General features: G+C 50.4%; 6 protein-coding genes across 6 annotated transcripts; 3 read left to right on the top strand and 3 right to left on the bottom strand.

Moving 5' to 3' along the window:
- Positions 1–64: 64 nt before the first annotated feature.
- Positions 65–1,540, bottom strand: AtWU_04441 (Mo25 family protein; the record flags this gene model as incomplete). Its single annotated transcript, XM_035499552.1, has 5 exons — positions 65–304; positions 372–644; positions 703–1,178; positions 1,283–1,343; positions 1,436–1,540. 5 exons carry the CDS (start codon positions 1,538–1,540, stop codon positions 65–67), a joined length of 1,155 nt encoding a protein of 384 aa, XP_035355445.1.
- A 640-nt stretch (positions 1,541–2,180) lies between these two features.
- On the top strand, positions 2,181–4,078 carry AtWU_04442 (protein arginine methyltransferase RmtB; the record flags this gene model as incomplete). Its single annotated transcript, XM_035499553.1, has 4 exons — positions 2,181–2,418; positions 2,552–2,965; positions 3,026–3,263; positions 3,328–4,078. The coding sequence occupies 4 exons, from the start codon at positions 2,181–2,183 to the stop codon at positions 4,076–4,078; spliced, it is 1,641 nt and encodes a 546-aa protein (XP_035355446.1).
- Positions 4,079–4,139: 61 nt separating this feature from the next.
- AtWU_04443 (uncharacterized protein) lies at positions 4,140–5,392 on the bottom strand (the record flags this gene model as incomplete). The annotated part of the gene is made up of 3 exons (XM_035499554.1): positions 4,140–4,321; positions 4,395–5,323; positions 5,385–5,392. The coding sequence occupies 3 exons, from the start codon at positions 5,390–5,392 to the stop codon at positions 4,140–4,142; spliced, it is 1,119 nt and encodes a 372-aa protein (XP_035355447.1).
- A 481-nt stretch (positions 5,393–5,873) lies between these two features.
- On the top strand, positions 5,874–8,490 carry AtWU_04444 (AAA family ATPase SEC18; the record flags this gene model as incomplete). Its single annotated transcript, XM_035499555.1, has 4 exons — positions 5,874–5,995; positions 6,055–6,207; positions 6,261–6,573; positions 6,625–8,490. The coding sequence occupies 4 exons, from the start codon at positions 5,874–5,876 to the stop codon at positions 8,488–8,490; spliced, it is 2,454 nt and encodes an 817-aa protein (XP_035355448.1).
- Positions 8,491–10,256: 1,766 nt separating this feature from the next.
- On the top strand, positions 10,257–11,089 carry AtWU_04445 (V-type ATPase, C subunit; the record flags this gene model as incomplete). Its single annotated transcript, XM_035499556.1, has 2 exons — positions 10,257–10,683; positions 10,752–11,089. 2 exons carry the CDS (start codon positions 10,257–10,259, stop codon positions 11,087–11,089), a joined length of 765 nt encoding a protein of 254 aa, XP_035355449.1.
- Positions 11,090–13,261: 2,172 nt separating this feature from the next.
- AtWU_04446 (KxDL motif-containing protein) lies at positions 13,262–14,126 on the bottom strand (the record flags this gene model as incomplete). Its single annotated transcript, XM_035499557.1, has 3 exons — positions 13,262–13,343; positions 13,551–13,703; positions 13,819–14,126. The coding sequence occupies 3 exons, from the start codon at positions 14,124–14,126 to the stop codon at positions 13,262–13,264; spliced, it is 543 nt and encodes a 180-aa protein (XP_035355450.1).
- Between the last annotated feature and the right edge of the window lie 3,748 nt (positions 14,127–17,874).

The raw sequence follows: 17,874 nt of genomic DNA on the forward strand, positions 1-17,874 counted from the left end.
AGGATCGATAGATTGGCCGTTCCCCTGCCAATGGTCGCAGCTTAATTCTTCATTCACAAGGCCTTCAGGCCACTGCTGCCGTGTTGATGCCGGAGCGAGACGCTTCGCGCGCGGACCGTGCTGGCTCAATCGGCTCCTTGGGAAGAAGCTCAATCTGGCGCACCAGGAAACTCTTCTCATCCGTAAATTGATCGTCGTCCGTCCGGTCCTCTAGGAACCTCGGTAAGAATTTCAACAGCCGATCACGGTTGTTGATCAGGATCCGCTGCACCGCAACCGACTTATTGGGGTTCGCAACAAACACCTGTAAGGTAATAACGGTCAGTGGCCTGGGTCCTTGCAGCGGACCAAGCTAGAAGTTGCCCACATACCTTGAACACGTGGAAGCCCTCATACTGGACCATCTTTCGGTCGTCCCGCAGCAGTTTCATACACAGCTTGAGATTCTCCCCACTCTCCACATAGGCCATCATCACATTGTAGTTGGTTCGGTCCAGAAGGATCTCTCCTAGTAGCTTGATGCTTTGTCGTTTAGTGACATACGAGCTGGACTGTACAAGTACCTCGTTGAATTTGGCGAAGAAGAGGTCAAAGTTCGTGGCCAGATAGCCCGTAACGATGGATTTATGGCGGGTCAAGATCTCCTGCACATCAGTTAGCTTCCGGGACGGCATGGTGTCAAAAGCCGACACAAGCGCTCACCCTAAACGTTGTGAAAGAGTCGGCACTCAGTTCGAAGCTCCCTCGGTCGATCCAGTAAAAGAACCTCCAGAATATGCCATTGCCCTCTTGAGGCACGCCCGGCTGCACCTCCGTCAGTCGAATCGCTGGCTCCCCCTCTTCCGACTGGTCATAGAGGATGATTGCCGCGATAACATCAAACTTCAGCGCTTCTCGCAAGATAGTGCCGCATGGCATGGCACTTTGGCTATGCTCGTAGCCCTTGCACAGTTCGATGATAATTTCGGGTCGTTTGTGGACAATGTAGGAAATGACAGGAGGGTCTGCATGGCTTGCATTGACGGGTTTGAAACGGAGGATGTGAGAGAAGATAGTTTGTGTGTCTTTTCGAGCTTCGAAGGGCAGACGGTGAAGCCCTTGGGCTAGTTCGTAGAGCAAATCTTCCTGCAGGGTAGCCTGCACTAATGCTTGGACTTGTTCGGGGGACACCTCAATTTCTGAAAGGTAAGCTCACATCAGCCGACGTCCATTCCGAAACCCACCCCTGCACTTGTTCTGGGAGAAAAAGGGCCATTGGTAAGGGTTCATGCATGAGACATACCTTGAGTACCCTGAACAATGAGTTTCATCTGAGATAGTTGCTTCGCCAGATCATCTTCGACCTATCGGGGTACGGAATGGTCAGTACTCCTTTGTTTTGGAAGTTGCTTATCGGCAGCCGCAAATGTAAACATAACAGATCGGAGCGACGAACCTTGGCAGTGGTTGGCGATTCTCGAAGCCTCACCAAGAGTTCCTTGATTGATCTGGCAATGTCCGAAGGCTGGCGGGACCGACCACGGTTGAAGAAGAAGGCCATGGTTATTGTTTGTATTGGCAACAAAACCAAAACAGGGAGGGAGTGAAGGCGGAGGGGATAGTCGCTCCTCGCGGGCAGCACACTAGCTATAGGGACATGTAAGGGAAAGCAGGTCAAACAAACAGAGTGTCACAGACTCTCTGCAGCTGCAACGGTAATAACAGTGGTCTTCAAGGGGTGGGGGGTTATCTGGCAGGCGAGCAAGAGGGGATCGTTTGGTCTGGAAAGCAGTGAGGGAAGCGGTGACGCTGTTGTTGGCGGGGAAGCCGATGGCCTCAGGCTGTTATCGCAGTTCTGGGCCCCGTCAGGTGGATAAACATTTGGAACAAATCAACCCAATCCAGTCCCAAGCCGGCGGGGCTGCCTTTTCCGAGAATTTTCTAATTTTTTTCCCCTCGATTATTTGACTTTTTTTCTCCGGCGGGAATCTCGACTGAACCCCTCCTCCTCAGGTACTTCCATACCGAATTCTGTCGGCAGCAACCATTAGCTCCGACATTCTCTTCTCTTCTTCTTCATATCTAGTGACAGTGTCTTTGGTTCAATTTCATTTGGTTGTCGCTTAGATATCATAATATACCAGTCCCGCTCCTACGAAAAATAACCGTCTCAATTGGTTCTGTTTCCCCGCAGTTGCGCCATGTCTGCTTCCGCTCTCCCCTCTGAGCGTCTGCCCAGAGACGATGATGCACGCTCCGTCTCTTCCGATAGCTCGGATGTAAGCAACGAGGAAGGATGGGAAGATGTCGAGCCCGATGATGATACCCAGCCCGTCGTGGGCCTGTTCTCCGAGAAGGTTTACCCCGACGTGCGGGCCATGCTCAAGGAGACCAAAGACAAGTACAACTTTGATCTGCGGAGGATTCAAAAGGAGCTCGGTGTGTAGTCAATTGTACTTGGATTTAGCATTTGCTATTTCCCTCTGCTGCTCAAGCCCGGACGATTGTCTGTTGGTCGATACATTTGATATGAACTTTGGCTAACCTATCTCTACTTGTGTTTCACTATCAGACCTGGACTTCCTGGGTACTATCAAGTTGGTCAACTATGTCCGAACTCAAGTGAAAGAAGGCAACATGTCTCCCGACGTCTCTTCCGCCGACAAATTTGAGGACGATGCTTACCTGAAGCCCGTGCTGGAGGATGATGCCCTTCTCTACAGTCTGGATGACATTGAGGACGAAACCCCCGAGACAACTGGTGGTTCTGACGCTGAAAGACGCGTGATCGAACTCCAGGAAGACCTAGAACGCCTTCAAACCCAGTTCTCCGAGTATAGAGAGGCCGTGCAGAAGTCTATGGAGGAGCAATTGACCAAGGAGGATGAGAAGCTCGGCTCTACCCTCAGTGATGCGTCCGCACAAAAGGCTGCTAACAGGGTCGAAGAAATTGACGCGGACTACTTCACTTCCTACGCCTACAACGGTCTGATGTCCTTGATCCCAGGGCTGCTCGGTTTCTGATACTAACGCGCTTCTTATCTAGGAATCCACGAGTCCATGCTCAAGGACACCATCCGCACTGATTCCTACCGCGACTTCGTATATGAGAACAAGCACGTGTTCAAGGATAAGGTTGTCCTCGATGTTGGCTGCGGAACTGGCATTTTGTCCATGTTCTGCGCGAAGGCCGGTGCGAAGAAGGTTATTTCGGTCGATAATTCCAATATTATCGATAGAGCCAAGGAAATCATCTACGAGAATGGATTTGGTGATGTCATAACGTATGTTTCGCAATATCTTGGTTTTTCTAGTTGCGTGACTGACAGCTGATACCTAAACATCTAGGTGCATTCGCGGTAAAATTGAGGAAGTCACGCTGCCAGTTCAGCAAGTTGACATCATTATCTCCGAATGGATGGGCTACGGTCTACTGTTCGAGGCCATGTTTGACTCGGTCATTTACGCTCGGGACCGGTATCTCGCCCCCGGAGGACTCATGGTTCCCTCGCACGCTACACTCCGCGTCGCTCCCTTCGCCGACCCTGACTTCATCGCAAACCACATCTCATTCTGGAAGAGTGTGTACGGCTTCAATATGAGCAGCATGCTGACTGGTATCTATGATGAGGCTCTGGTTCGTGTCGTGGAGCCATCATCGATTCCTGGCCAATCTGCCGTTTTCCTTCCCCTTCCTCTACATACCATCACTGTTGAGGAGCTGTCGTTCCTGAAGGAATTCCAGGTCACTCTTACCGAGGACATTGACGCGCTGGACGGTTTTGCTATCTGGTTCGATATCTTTTTCATGCCTTCGAGGGACTCACCCATTGCCGACGACGCTGTTCCGTCCGAAATGCAGAAGAAGGGCATCGTCGCTTTCACCACGGGACCTTATGGTAAAGAGACGCACTGGCAGCAGAGTATCCTTCTCATCGACCATGAGAAGAGAAAGGGCGTCGCCTTGAAGAAGGGCCAGACCATCACTGGAAAGGTCGGCTATCAAAAGAAGTCGGAGAAGTCCCGCTCCTTGGACATTACCATCGAATGGGATAGCCAGGATGGCGAAAAGGGTTCCCAGAAGTGGGGTCTGCAATAAGTTGCAGGTCTCGTTGCAGACTCATCTCCAGTTTAAGTAGATAGATAGTCTTCAAAATGCGTTAGTCATAGACAAGGCTCGCTACCTGCTTCCATCGACTAAGAGTACGACTCAACGAATGTAGCTTTAGATCGTGTACAAGAGAGCCTAGAGTTGTAAGCTGCCCATGAAGTTCTGGTGTGAGTGCGAAGTTGAACACTTCAACGTCTCGATCGGGAGTCTTCGTCATGGCGTCTGGAATCCCTGTGTCGGTGGTGTCGAACATGATGAGAACGATGAGACCGCGAATCAGAATGGGAGGTTCGTCGATGCGAACAATCTCGACTTATATCTCTACGATGCCGATGGTGTCGACGGGATCTTCCATTCTTGTCATCTCGACGCCTATCCGGGGAAGCATCAAGTCTGAAGCCTTCGATGCTATCCTGCGATGGCGACCTCCTACTGCGATGAGAAGATCGATGCTTCTCCGAAGCCTTCAGAGCTTCCAGCTCTCGACTTCGTTCCTCATTCCACCTTTTCCTCTCCTGCTCAACCGTCTTCAACTGGCGGACGCCCTTTCTCATCGCCGCGAGCGGGTCATTTGCATCCATCCGGGCCTTCTCCCTTTCTCTCCTTAATGGGTCTTCATTTCCCCAGACGTCCTTGCTTGGCATGGATTCAGCAGCTGCGCCCTCGCGTTGCGAAGACGAATACCAAGGGTCTTGTCCAACAGATTGTCGAAACCCAGCCGCATTAGAGAATCGCATCGTGTATTGGTCTTCGAGCTCTCGTTTCTTGTCTTTCGCCTCCTTTTCTGCCTCTGCATTCTTTTCCACGGGCTTGCGCTTCGCCTCTGAAGGGAACAGATCAATGTGACCAGCACTATCATGAAGTGGCGCATCGCTTGACCGAGCAGCGGCTTGTTGCGCCCGTCTATCCAGCGCCAACTGTGCGTCTTCCTGTGCAAATCTAATGTCTCTATCTGTATCATCCTCTCCGGCTAAGCGCCTTCTCTTTCTAAAACGGCCTGCATCCTCTGTATGACTTTTCCTTTCTTGTGGGCGGGCGGACGGCGCTGGGGGCGGCGGAGGTGGTGTTGAAGGCCGTTCGCCGCGGAGTATCTGAATCCTTCGTTCAGCATCAGCTTCTTGCATGAGACGCTCTTCCTCCTCTTCTTGGGCTTTGGCCTGAGCCTCGTCGCGCCGAACGCGCTCGATGTTCGCTGGGTTGTAGACGTTCCATGACTTCTTGCCGAGGAGGTGACTGCAAAAGAACACTGTAAGTACTCAAGCATGCTAAGACAGAGGGGAGCGGGTATACTGACAGAGGCATCTTTAAGGTATGGGGATGTAATGAACTGGTGGGGATGGAGGCGTCAGTTCTCCTTCCGGGGTGCGTGAACGAGAAGCAGCGTCATCCAGACCGGTCGGCGAAGACGGAGGCGGGCGGACCGACCGATGGGGCGGGAACCCTGGGTACCTTACCTACGGTCCATGTGTCGCGGGCGCTGGAGCTCCCCCCCCCCATCCAATGTGAGACCGCCACCTCTCATTATTCTTCTTTCTTTCCATCCTCTACCTCACTTCTATTCCATATATTCAGTTGCCTATACTCAACATCACATTTTGCTTGTGTACTCATATACTTTCTAGTCATAATCAGATCATTTGAGTACTTGGCCTCAAGGCAACAGCTGCTGGCAGCATCGCTTCGCCACGTTCAACCAGCCTATACATACTCTGTCCTCGTCTGGGAACTCATTGCAGTTCCCTTTTAATTTGCAACTCGAAGTCCTCCTCTATCTGGTCTGAAGATGTTCAATCGCAACAACTATCCTTCCGTCCCTAATCCTTTCGGCTCCCGCCCCTCTCGAGGCGACGGTTATACCAACCCAGCTCAAGGACAAGCCCCCTACCCCTCCAGGTCGGGCGCAAGGTATGGACCTTACACGGCACCATAATGAAGCAACAGTGGTTGATACGCTTGGTATTTAGTCCTGCAGGATACGGAGCGCCACCCCAATATACCGGAAGACCGCCGCAAATGCCTCCAAGAAACCCCGTTGGAGAGAAGCCCGTGAGCTCAGGCCGATCATGGACGCTGCGTCCTGCGAAGAGCCCGGATAATACGTATACATTTGGGAACTTGTACGTTCAAATGTGGTCGCTGCCTCGCTTGTCCTTCTTCTAACTGTGTCTAGGGTTGCTGTTTCCGCCCAGGAATTCCCACCCTCCCGCGATGGACATGATCTCCTCCTACTCATTAACGGTCTCTACGTCTTCTCCGCGCGCCCTCTTGATGGGTTCCCCCCGGGACAAATCAGCATGTCTGATCCTCAGCGGACATGGGCTGGCGTCGCTTTCACGGATACCGTTTCGGTGCAAATCTACGACCCTTTCAGTCAGGGCGGACAGGCCTACGTCGGTTCTACAGATATTGAGGTTGGGTTTGCTGGGAAGAAGCGGGTCGAGACTCCATATGATCAAGATGAGCTGGCAAGTGTGGTGATCAGGGTACTTTTCCCCATCTCCGGTGGAAGAAAGAGCGGCAACTGATCTGTACAGAACTTCGAGAACCAAATCTTCGCCCCCGGCCAGAAAATCTTGATGGATCATCGCAGCATCCCACTTCTGTTGACCGTCAAAACTGTTCAGAGAGTCGATCTATCCTCGGAGAATGCCAGCGGTGGCAGCGTCGAGACGGATCCTACGGCGCGGGGTATACTCACCAGGCACTCCCAGATTACGTTCTTCAAGGATGCTAGTACTGGTATCAACTTGAAGCCCTCGAACCGCCGACCGGCAGCGAACTCCATCATCCAACCTGACTTCAAGTTCGAGAACATGGGCATTGGTGGTCTTGATTCCGAGTTCAGTACTATCTTCCGTCGTGCGTTCGCGTCCCGTATCTTCCCTCCGGGGTTGGTGGAGAAATTGGGACTTCAGCACGTCAAGGGTATCCTGCTTTATGGTCCTCCAGGAACGGGTAAAACCTTGATTGCTCGTCAGATCGGAAAGATGCTCAATGCACGGGAGCCGAAGGTCATCAACGGACCCGAAGTGCTTAACAAGTACGTTGGTCAGTCCGAAGAAAACATTCGGAAAATGTTCGCAGACGCCGAGAAGGAATACAAAGAAAAGGGAGATGAAAGTGGTCTTCACATCATCATCTTTGATGAACTGGACGCTGTCTGCAAGCAACGTGGCAGTGGAGCTGGAGGTGGTACGGGTGTTGGTGACAGTGTGGTGAACCAGCTGCTCTCGAAGCTGGATGGTGTGGATCAGCTCAACAATATCCTACTCATTGGAATGACCAACAGGAAAGACATGATTGATGAGGCACTGTTGCGTCCTGGTCGTCTTGAAGTTCATATGGAGATCTCTCTTCCTGATGAGAAAGGCCGAGCCCAGATTCTTAAGATTCACACCCAAAAGATGCGGGATAACGACGTCATGGATGATGATGTTGACTTGGCCGAGCTGGCCCTGATGACCAAGAACTTTTCTGGTGCTGAAATATCTGGTCTTGTGAAGTCCGCATCTTCTTTTGCATTCTCCCGGCATATCAAGGCGGGCACGACAGCCAGCATTAGCGACGATGTCGTGAACATGAAGGTCAACCGGTCCGATTTCCACCATGCGCTCGAAGAGGTCACACCTGCGTTTGGTGTCTCTGAAGAAGAGCTTTCTAGTCGGATTCAACATGGCATCACACACTTCTCGCCCGTGATCAATGAAATCCTCAAGGAGGGCGGCCTGTTCGTCAAGCAAGTTGCCGAGGATGAATCCTCACCTTTGTTCTCGGTTTTGCTACATGGGCCCACCGCAAGTGGCAAAACGGCTCTCGCGGCTCGAATCGCTATAGACTCTGGATTCCCCTTCATTAAGTTGATCAGCCCCGAAGACATGGGAGGCTTCAGCGAAACAGCCAAGGTTCAGCGCATTATCAAAGTCTTCGATGATGCTTATAAGAGTCGCACAAGTGTTGTCGTTATCGATAATCTCGAGAAGCTCATCGAGTGGGTTCCTGTCGGCCCTCGCTTCAGCAACACAATCTTGCAGACTTTGCAGGCCGTGTTGAGGAAACATCCTAACAAGGGTCGCCGACTCTTGATCATAGCAACCACTACGCAGAGATTTGTGATGAAGCAGCTTGACTTGTTCAGCTCCTTCGATGCCGACATCATGGTTCCCAACGTGATGACATACGATGAGCTAAAGCACATCTTGGAGCATTCTGGCGCATTCAACGAGCAGGAAATTGGTCAGGCACTGGCTGGCATTGGCAGTATATCCGATGACGGAACCATTGGAGTTGGTGTGAAGAAGATCTTCAGTGGGATTCAAACGGCTAAGAAAGATGTGGATAAGGTTGGTCGCTTTGTGCAGGTTATCAACAACGCTATCGAGGCAGAGCGTTCTGGTGTTTAAGGAGCGTTTGCTGTTTCTCAAGGTCTGGGACCATCTTAAGATTGTCGCTACGTTGGCTATTCGCTTGTAAGCTTATTTAGATGCTAAACTCAATAATAATATGGCTTGTTACTAGACATGGTGCACTACCAGATGTTGTTGTTCCTTGCAGCCAAGGCTTGCTGTGGTCTGAGCGTGGAGACTGTGCACCAGCTGATGGAGTCGTGATGACAGTGCGACGAATCAATGGCGACAGGCGATTGTCGGATCATGTTTAAAATTACAAGGGCTTCAAGGCTTTCGATTGGATTGCCGCCAAAAGCTCAACTGAAGATATGGACCCATTCTCTTAGTACTGTTGTAAAGCGGCCCAATGCCTCTGCAGCTTAAGTTGAGTCGTTTGCTGCCCGCAATGGTGTGATGGTAGAATATCACGGAGGCCCTTCACCTTTTATAACCGGGTTCTGACCTAAAGATTTCATATTTATTTCTGCTTATAGACGACATTGTTTATCTGGTACTGCTGTTCACTTTGTAGCTACTATTGATCGTGTGCGTGCAAAAGTCATTTTATAAAATCTCTCTTGAACCTACAAATTAATAAACATTTGAAGGTATAAAACTATATGGTTATTATGATTGATGTAAAGTACATATTTTAATGGTTGACTGTAGACATCTTACGGTTGAAGTTCGGCATAACTACGATCAGATATATAAAATCTAGTATGAACTTAGTACTAGGATCAGGTAATCACAATAGATTATCTTTTGCACCATACTACTTCACGTTGAAAGATCCAGAATAATATTCAAAATATACACATAAATACTTTAGAAGAGAGTAAACCTTCATGAATAATTGAACGACATTATCTTCCAGAGAGCTAGCTCCCTACCAAACGTTTTAAAGGCCACGGCATTAGTCCCTCCGGCTGTTGTAGAGGTCTGTTCGAAGGAAGTCTGGGTGGTAATACTAGTTAGTCCTCCAGTACTACTAGTAGTAGCTGAATGTCAGAGCAAAGCTAGGATATGTCGGTGGTACAGCATACCCAAACGTCACACGAACAAGAACAGATCAACATCATCCTCCGAAGCCACCCTACCCGTATGTTAGTATATTAGATTGCTTTGCAATACAGTCCTTTCCTTTGCTTATTTCATTGTCTGGGTGGAGACTCGTATCTCATGTGTTAATCCTGACCTTAATTGCATCTTGGTAGCTCAGCGGTCTCGATAAAAGTCATTGGCTATTGGGTGGTTATGGAAGATTCCTCCTATGGAAGATACCGACCTAATTGCGCTACTTCCGTTTTTGAGATTTAAAACTGCAATCTATTCATGCGGAGTACTAAACATGATATTTGCTTAAGCTTCATCATAACATAACTCGTTCGGGACTAAGCATGATTGAGGTGCCTTGATGCTAGGCAAAGCACACTACATATGTCGCTGCCGTGCGCAAAAGTGACTGTATGATGTATGGGAGTGAATAACTTTCAATAACGTGAATTGTATTCTGTCGAGATCGTGTGGCAGGGAACTAATTCCCTCATCCACTTCACTTCGCACCCACACCTGCCCTCTTCCCTCTTCCCTCTTTCCTCTTTCCTCTTTCCTCTTTCTTCTTCCCTCTGCCCTCCCATTTCCAACTTCGGTGTTTCTTTTGCTTGCTACACACCTTCGAAAGTCCTTTCCTTACTATATTTGCAGCTCTTGCTTCGAAACTTCTAGATTACAACACTCTACACCACCGCAAACTCCACTCTACATATCTACCAACAAGGATGGCAGCGTGCACTTTCACACCCAAACAGATCCTGAAGAAGGAGGTGTCACAGAGAGAATACGAGTTCCTCCAAGAATGGGCCCCGGACACTATCAAGGACTACACTCCGATCAAACCTGGCAATCCGGTAGACAGGGTGCCCAAGCATCAGACGATGCCCAGCCAGCCACACGTCCAGAGCCCCCGACGGGCTAAACCTCGCTCGCCTCTCTACGAGGAATGGAAGGCTCAGCCGCTACACAGAGAGACGTTAAATGAGGCTGCAAAAGCCGCAGGCGCTTCTGTGAGCATGGAGAATAAAACTAACGGGATGATTCCTCCTGCTCCTACTACAAACGTCAGGGTTAATGGCAGGCATCCTAGTAACTCGTTGGACACAAAGATCCGCCAGCAGGAGCCGGTAAAGAGTAGTCCTGTTTTACATAGTAAGTATCGAGTCTCTTTGTGATGTCTCAATATAATAACGATCTCTAACGTTTCGCGCTTCGAATAGATCATTATGCGAAACCCACCGCTAGCACGAATAACCGTGTTATCGCGAACCCTGTCCCTAGTGTGGCATCCAAGTCGGGAGTGCCCAGGCCTGGGCCATATAAACCTGTGGAGCAGAACAATAAGAGGGTCATGGTGAGCCAACGCAGGCCACCTCCACCGCCTTATGTATACACCGCACCGAATCGTAAACAGTTTCGAAACGATGACTTGATCAGATGGTCGGACGGGATCAAGACTCTGAGCGGTGCTATGGCCTACTTTCAACCTAGTTTCATTCAAGACCCGTGGAAGGACATGAAACCTGTTGTGACGAAATTCCTTGAGCGATACTGGTAAGACTCCCTTCCAGATTTAGTTCGAAATGATCGTTGTCGTGACGCATTTCTGACATGCGTGTAGATGAGTTCAGATCAAGCAGCAGGAGATCCTTGAGATGGTGGGAGTAGTAGGACCTAGCTTGAGAAGGAAATGGTATCTCCATTGCTGTGCCATGGCTATATGACGTCGTGCGGTTGTAAAGTGATGTGTTGGGGAAATGCATGCTGATAACTTTCGCCGAGTAGCCCCTAAGGCAAATAACACGAACAAGGACAATCAAGTCATTTTAAGTTGATGGGAGCTCTATAGACGCTAGAAGGTATGCCAAACAACCACCTCACTATGCATCGTATCAGCGACACTCATAGTTGAGTGTAGATGTATTGAGAGCCAGTTGGGCAGCCCAGATCCAAATATAGTACACTCCTCAACCCCGAGCCCCTGATCAAGTTAGCCCAGAAAAATGAAACATGCTGTACCGACCATCCGGGCAAAGTCAGACACTCTCATCTTGAGAATAGAAAATCGAAAAACAACTATGAAGATCACATAAATGTCACACTAACCGGAAATCGAGTTAAAAAAAAATATCGTAAGCTTCTAACTAGATATTCATGCATGACTAACCGGGCAATAAATCATTCCTTTCTTTTCCACCAAGCTCTCGATAGTTGGCACGACCTATAACGGCAGGCACGGCCTTGGTCATTGATAGATCGACTCCCCCTTTGTCGCAAATTGATGGTGATCTACTTAGGGGTAGACAAGTACTTCCGTCTCCCTCTCCGTCTCCTTCACACATTTGCGAATTGATTGAACTACATTCGTGCTCACGCACTATTATGGAGCTAATCGATCTATTTCCGTGTTGTTCACTGGTGACTAGTATGTGATTGGTTAGTATAGCCTTTATTTCACGTACTATTGGGCTTCCCCCCCCCCTCTCCCCCCAGCCAAGGGATAATGTACAACTCTACGTCGCGGTAGTAGAATCCCCCTCCTATAACATTTTACTACAAGTATTCCACTAACTGCCAAATTGAAGGCTAATAATAGGGTGACGCATATCAGAACATTGCATCGTGAAGCTAACACAGTATTCTCCACTGTCTAGAAGCTGCCAACCGGCTATCGACCCCATATTGCACCTTCCAACACAAATATGCCTTCTGAGTTTAATCACTAAGTATTCACAGTTCTATTTCGTGCACTGCAGGATCAATAATAGCTTCTGGCTACCATGACAATCATCCTATGGCCATTGGCTGCGTGAAACAGTTGCAAGTCGACGTCTAGAAGCTCCAACCTCACCCTCTATCATGACATGCATGACCAGCCCTAAAGCGGCAACCAGCGCGTCTTAACCATAGGGCGGGGCGGAGCAGGCGGTACAACCATGTCCGCCGGCGGAGTGGAGTCAGCAGAGGTTCCAGTTCCGCTCATCCAAGGTGGGGGTTCCCAAGGACGTCGGCAGCCGGGAATGACGACAATGGTCCCCCCACCCTCGAGTCATGACATACGTACAGCGGGGTCTGGCAGTCTAAGCTCTAGTGCTCCCAAAAGCTATACGGGGTGTATAATGCATCGCCGAGAATGTCGCTCGTGAGACCCGGGGACAACCCCTGGAATGCACTGCAGGATACCTCAGAGGACCGTGCCACACTCCCCCCACAAGCCCATCCCGCTCTAAGGGTGATTTAATGTGATTCGGGTTGGCACATGACCCAGCCCCTGCTCGTCACAAGCCTGATTGTGACTCCCTTTTCACCTGGTTGCTTTGGGCTGATGCACAGTGGGCCGCATTTCTGGCACGTGGATATTACCTTTTGGTTATGATCTCGCCCACCACCGCAAGTGCGACTGCTGTTGATGTCCTAGAGAACCAGTGTTCGAAGTTCGAATGTATATTTCGCCAGATTCAGCGCACTATGGTATAGCGACGCGTCCACCCAAAGACACGGCGCCCGAGGAAAAAAAGCAAAAACATGTACCAGCCCAAAATCCCTTCAGTCGCGAAATAACGCAAAAAGATCAAGTAGCCCTTCAAAAACCCACGCCAGATCCGAACCCAGAAACCTAATTTTACCCTATACAGAACCGTTATCGTGGTTGCCAAATAGAGGTGTGTGCCTCCAAAAATCTGGACCGATGTGAAACCGGACCGAGCCAATATAAGCCCTTAGCTTGGGATCAATTGTCGTCGAAAGTGTACTTCTTGGACGCCCGTCTATACTCGTCGGGAAATTTATTTTCGGCCTTTGCTTTGAGAGCACTATTTACGTGATCTGTCAGTATTTGGGGTATTTGGGATAATGGAGGCTTCGGCTGGGATGCAGCACCTGCTGCAGCAACTGCGCTGCCAAGAAATATTCTGACAGCGGAGCGCAGCGGGCGCCTGTGCTCTCCGCCGGCGGAGCGGAGTCCCTCAGCTGCTGTATATGCGATACAGGGGGGCTCTTGGGGAAACTTGGAAACTCACTTCACACGCTTCTGTGTCCATTCCAAGTCACGCTTGGTCTCGCGAGCAACTTTGATACCGTCGTTGAAGGTGCCTCGGACTCCTTTTAGACGACGTTGTGCCAGGGCTTGCAATTCCAAAAGCTCTCGCTGTTTGGCATTCAACTGACCGGAACTAGTCTTACACGTCAGTTTGTTTCCATCTCATTTTTGTTGCATGCCAGAATCCCAAAGTGGCCCAATCCAACGGCAGCTGGAACCCCCTTGGAACCGCAAAGAGAAATGCTCACGTTTGTGCCTGTGTTGCCAGTCCCCTGTCCAAAGGTGTGGGATCGAAGACATCCTGCATGCGGTCGTTGAGAACGTCGACGACATCCACACCAGAATACGACGCAGAGCTCGTTTCATAATCGCCACCGATGCTGCCAGAGCTGTAGCTGAAACCTGCAGAGGTGCGGCTTCCTGCAGTAGTGCTAGTGTCAGAGATATCTGGAGGAGATCCAGAAACTCTGGTAATGGGATAGAGGCTGGCAGGAGCAGGAGCCTTAGAGGGAACATTGATGGGAAGAGAAGGAGACTGATAGTGATGGGTCGCCATGATGATTCGTTTTGTTGCTTGGTCCACAAGAGCGTCGAAACGAAGACAATGGGGGACTATAAGATGAAGACTCTTCAGTCACAAGGAAGTATCGGGGTCTAGCTCCGAAGGGATGGAGGTGTATGGGAAGACACAGGGTAAGGATCACGAGCAAGAATGAATGCACGTCAAACTGATAACCGCACTTGATGAGGTAGAAGAGAAAGAAGAAGAGGAAGAGGACGACGAAGGATGAGAAGAGGGTTTATATAGCCTTCACCGGAGGGTCTTCCCTCCGGCGGGAAGGTCCATGACGAGGACTGTGACCTCAATTGAGAGGGGGGATGGGATGGGCGATTAATCCATTGGGCATTGGGCCATCCCCGGAGGTTTCTTTCCCACCCCCCCTTTGACACTCACTTTCCCAATTCCTCCATTTCTCTCCAATCCCAACCCCCCAATTCCGCCCGTCCCTCACTTTCTGGCCGCCAATTCGCTCCTTTCTCCGAATTGACCCCGCTCTGGCTTGGAAAGCGAAATTTTAGGGGAGATCTATGAATGGCCGGAGCCTGGTCCAGGCCGTCCCATACCTCCTCCACTCAGTCCCCAACCCGCGCTCCCGTGGCAATTTTTGTCGGGCATCCAGTCTGTCCCAGGTCAGACTCCCCATCCTCGGGCTGCAATGGACAATGGGGCCACCGGAGATATAAAAGGGGGATGTAATGACGAGACGCCAGCCCAAGTGCTTCCGATTCTGGTCCTCAGCGGACGTGCGAAGTTACGTATATTTTTTCTTATATTGGGGACTTCTGTTGAACTATTGATCTGTCATAACTCTCTTACCCTTTCTTCTAGCGCTCAGCTCCCGTGAGAGGTTTCTGTTGCCTATCTTCTTTCGCTGTACCGTTTCATTCTTTCCTCCACCTTCCGAATCCCGTGGGCTACCCATGTGCATCAATATCAGGAGGCTGGGTGGCTGGGAAAGCTTGTGTGCTGCGGCCTGTGGTAGAAGAGCCATTCAACAGAAGGACGACCAACGGCGATAAGAGTTGCGTGACTACGGAATTGCCGAATCATGAGACGACCAATCGCGGTCTTCTCATCAGCTATGCCACCGCTATTTGACCTAACATTGATCAGTTCCCGGTGTTCGTCGTTTCTTTTCCGAGAAATCCTTCCGTTACTCGACGCAATTCATCTCGATGGATGTGGATACCAGCGGGCTGAAAGCGCTTGCAATCAAATCTCTTCAGCTGGGTTAGTATTATGTTTCCTGTCGAGAGAAGCTGGTAACGGGATTTGCATAGCAGAAAATGCATGCAAGGGTACTTCAACACGGGATGTATGAGATATGGAAACTGACAAAATCACAGGATCTACGATGCTTAAGAAAGGGCAGAATCGAGGATCATGGGTTGGCGTTGGACACCTCTGCATATGCCGGAATTAAATTGTGAGGGGGAGAAGGAACGCAGAAAAAAATAGAGAGGAAAAAGAAATGAACGAAAGAGGGCCAGAAGGTGGGCAAAAAACCGACGGTGGCCTTGCCGCATGCTAGCTATCTCGGCCCAGCAACCTAGAACCTCTCAAGTGGCACGGCAGGGCAGAAATACACCCCTGAAATGGAGAAGAAATCGTGTAACCGACAGGGTTCCTTCCTGGTGCCAGATTGATGACGTGCGAAAGAACGCAAGGCCATCCGAGATTCCGGTACCTGCAAGTGCTTCCCCCTTTCGCTTATCAGCGGCTATGTGTGATGTTTCTTCAATCATAGAAATATCTTCAGTCAATGAGCGAGATTACACACCTGGGGCCTCAACGGGACAAGCGCTCTAAACGCCGCCTACGTGGGCAGCTCGACGGCAGATGGGGCCGAGTGGATCTGGACGATAGCACCTCGACGGGGTTGCAGGGAACAAAGAATTCGTTGCGAATCCGAATCTCTCATTCCCAGAACCCTTAACTATGATGGCTTACCCCATGAGAAAATTACACAGCCTGTTACGTGGGAGGACTGTCACGGCCTTGGAGCCCAATCCCAAAGCTGACTATAAGGGCAAGGTACAGGGAAGGTCAGGTCGAGGCGGCGAGAGGGGCGCCAAATTGAAAATTGGGATAAGGTCAATACGGGACAAAATTCTACGCTGACAGGTCAACGGGATGGATACAATCAACCCCTTTCCATGTCTGGCTGGGTTGCTGACTTCATCGAGAATACACCACTCAGGATCTACGCCGAGTTCACGGTGACATCCGCTGACAGGCCGTCACATCCAGTGAGAGTCAGTTTCTCGATCGTCCCATGTGGGCACCATCATTGCTCTACTACCTTTGCTGCCTCACGCTATCTGGAGGTTGTCGCCTTACAACATCGACTGTGCCGTCTGCCTTTTCTCCCAATATACCCAAGAATGCCTAAGCACAACCAAATCCAGGAGATCCGCGGGTCGATTACACTCATGAGGAAGGCCTTTTTCACTTGGCCATCAGCCCGACCGGATTAACGGGTAACACAGGGGCCCAACGCGAGACTGGAGAGTCTCACACAAGCTTTCAATCCCCAGGTTTTCTGGCCTGAATGCGTCGCAATTCAATTTTCGTTTTCGGCTTCTGATTCTCTTTCGCTGAGAACGAGCTACTTTGGGATGAATGATAAGACACCCTCCATACCATGCGATTGCCGGCTCAAATCAGCCTACGCCGTCAGACCTGGCACCCTGAGCTTATGCAACCGGCTGCTCAACATTTGTCTTCGCTGCATGAGCTCCATTGGGTTAAGACTAGGATGGCTTGGATGCAGACCGGGTCAAGGCCGCTTGGATCGTGAGACGATTGTCCCCGCAGCGCCCACAGCGCCCAACAACCGATGCAGATGAGGTCCGTGTTAGGCCTCTGATGGATGAAAGAATGTCTCCGGAGTGGAGGGTATTAAGATCCTCCGTTGACATCGACCCAACGACGGCGGGTGCATTGCGGATGGGGGGGAACGAAAGGAATGCAGCGGCTGTGGGGTTGTGAGGCCCTTCATTCGCCTATGGTCCGTTTGCTCGCATCGTCCCTCACCGCCACATCAGTGCTCCCCTTCAGTTGGTTCCTTTTTATTTCATTCGGCCATCATGACGCTGACTGCTCCATACGTCTGGAGTAGAAGTTCATCCGGATCCGCTAGTCATTGGGCCTTCTGTCATCCTCTCTTTGGCTTTTCCAGAACATCGCGAGCGGGGTGCTACCAAACCGGCTGTCCGATTCCAGCCAACGACATGCATGCACTAATTCTCCAAGTCTGGGGACCCGGGATTGCAATATCCAGTCGACCCAGCTAATCGGCCTTGCGATCATCGCGGCTCATTCCTGACTTTACTGGGACGCCAGATTCCTTAGTCGCCGAATCCCAGCCACGACGGCTACCTAAGTGAGGTTCATATACAATTTTCAACCAGCGCTCACCATGCCAAAGTTCTTTGGAGCAGCGTGACTCCTTGTGATAGGCTGGTTTTCGCCTTCGTTATACCACTGTGCAACGTCAATGCCTCTGCATCATTCAGCATCACTTTTGTATCTTTCTCTGCCTTGCACACTCCATTCTCCCTCGTGACTCCCATTTTCTTTCCCTGTGTCCTCTGCATATGCCTGTCTAGGTGACTGACTCACAGGACGCGTATCAGCCGCAGGTGGCCACTAAGGTGGCTAAACAGATGGTTTCCGCCCAACGCAAGTGTTTCAGTCTCGATGTGAATGGCCGTCGGATCATAATTCAGGCCCGAAAAAG

The sequence above is a fragment of the Aspergillus tubingensis genome, assembly GCF_013340325.1.
Source record: "Aspergillus tubingensis WU-2223L DNA, scaffold_6, whole genome shotgun sequence".
Classification (NCBI taxonomy): domain Eukaryota; kingdom Fungi; phylum Ascomycota; class Eurotiomycetes; order Eurotiales; family Aspergillaceae; genus Aspergillus; species Aspergillus tubingensis.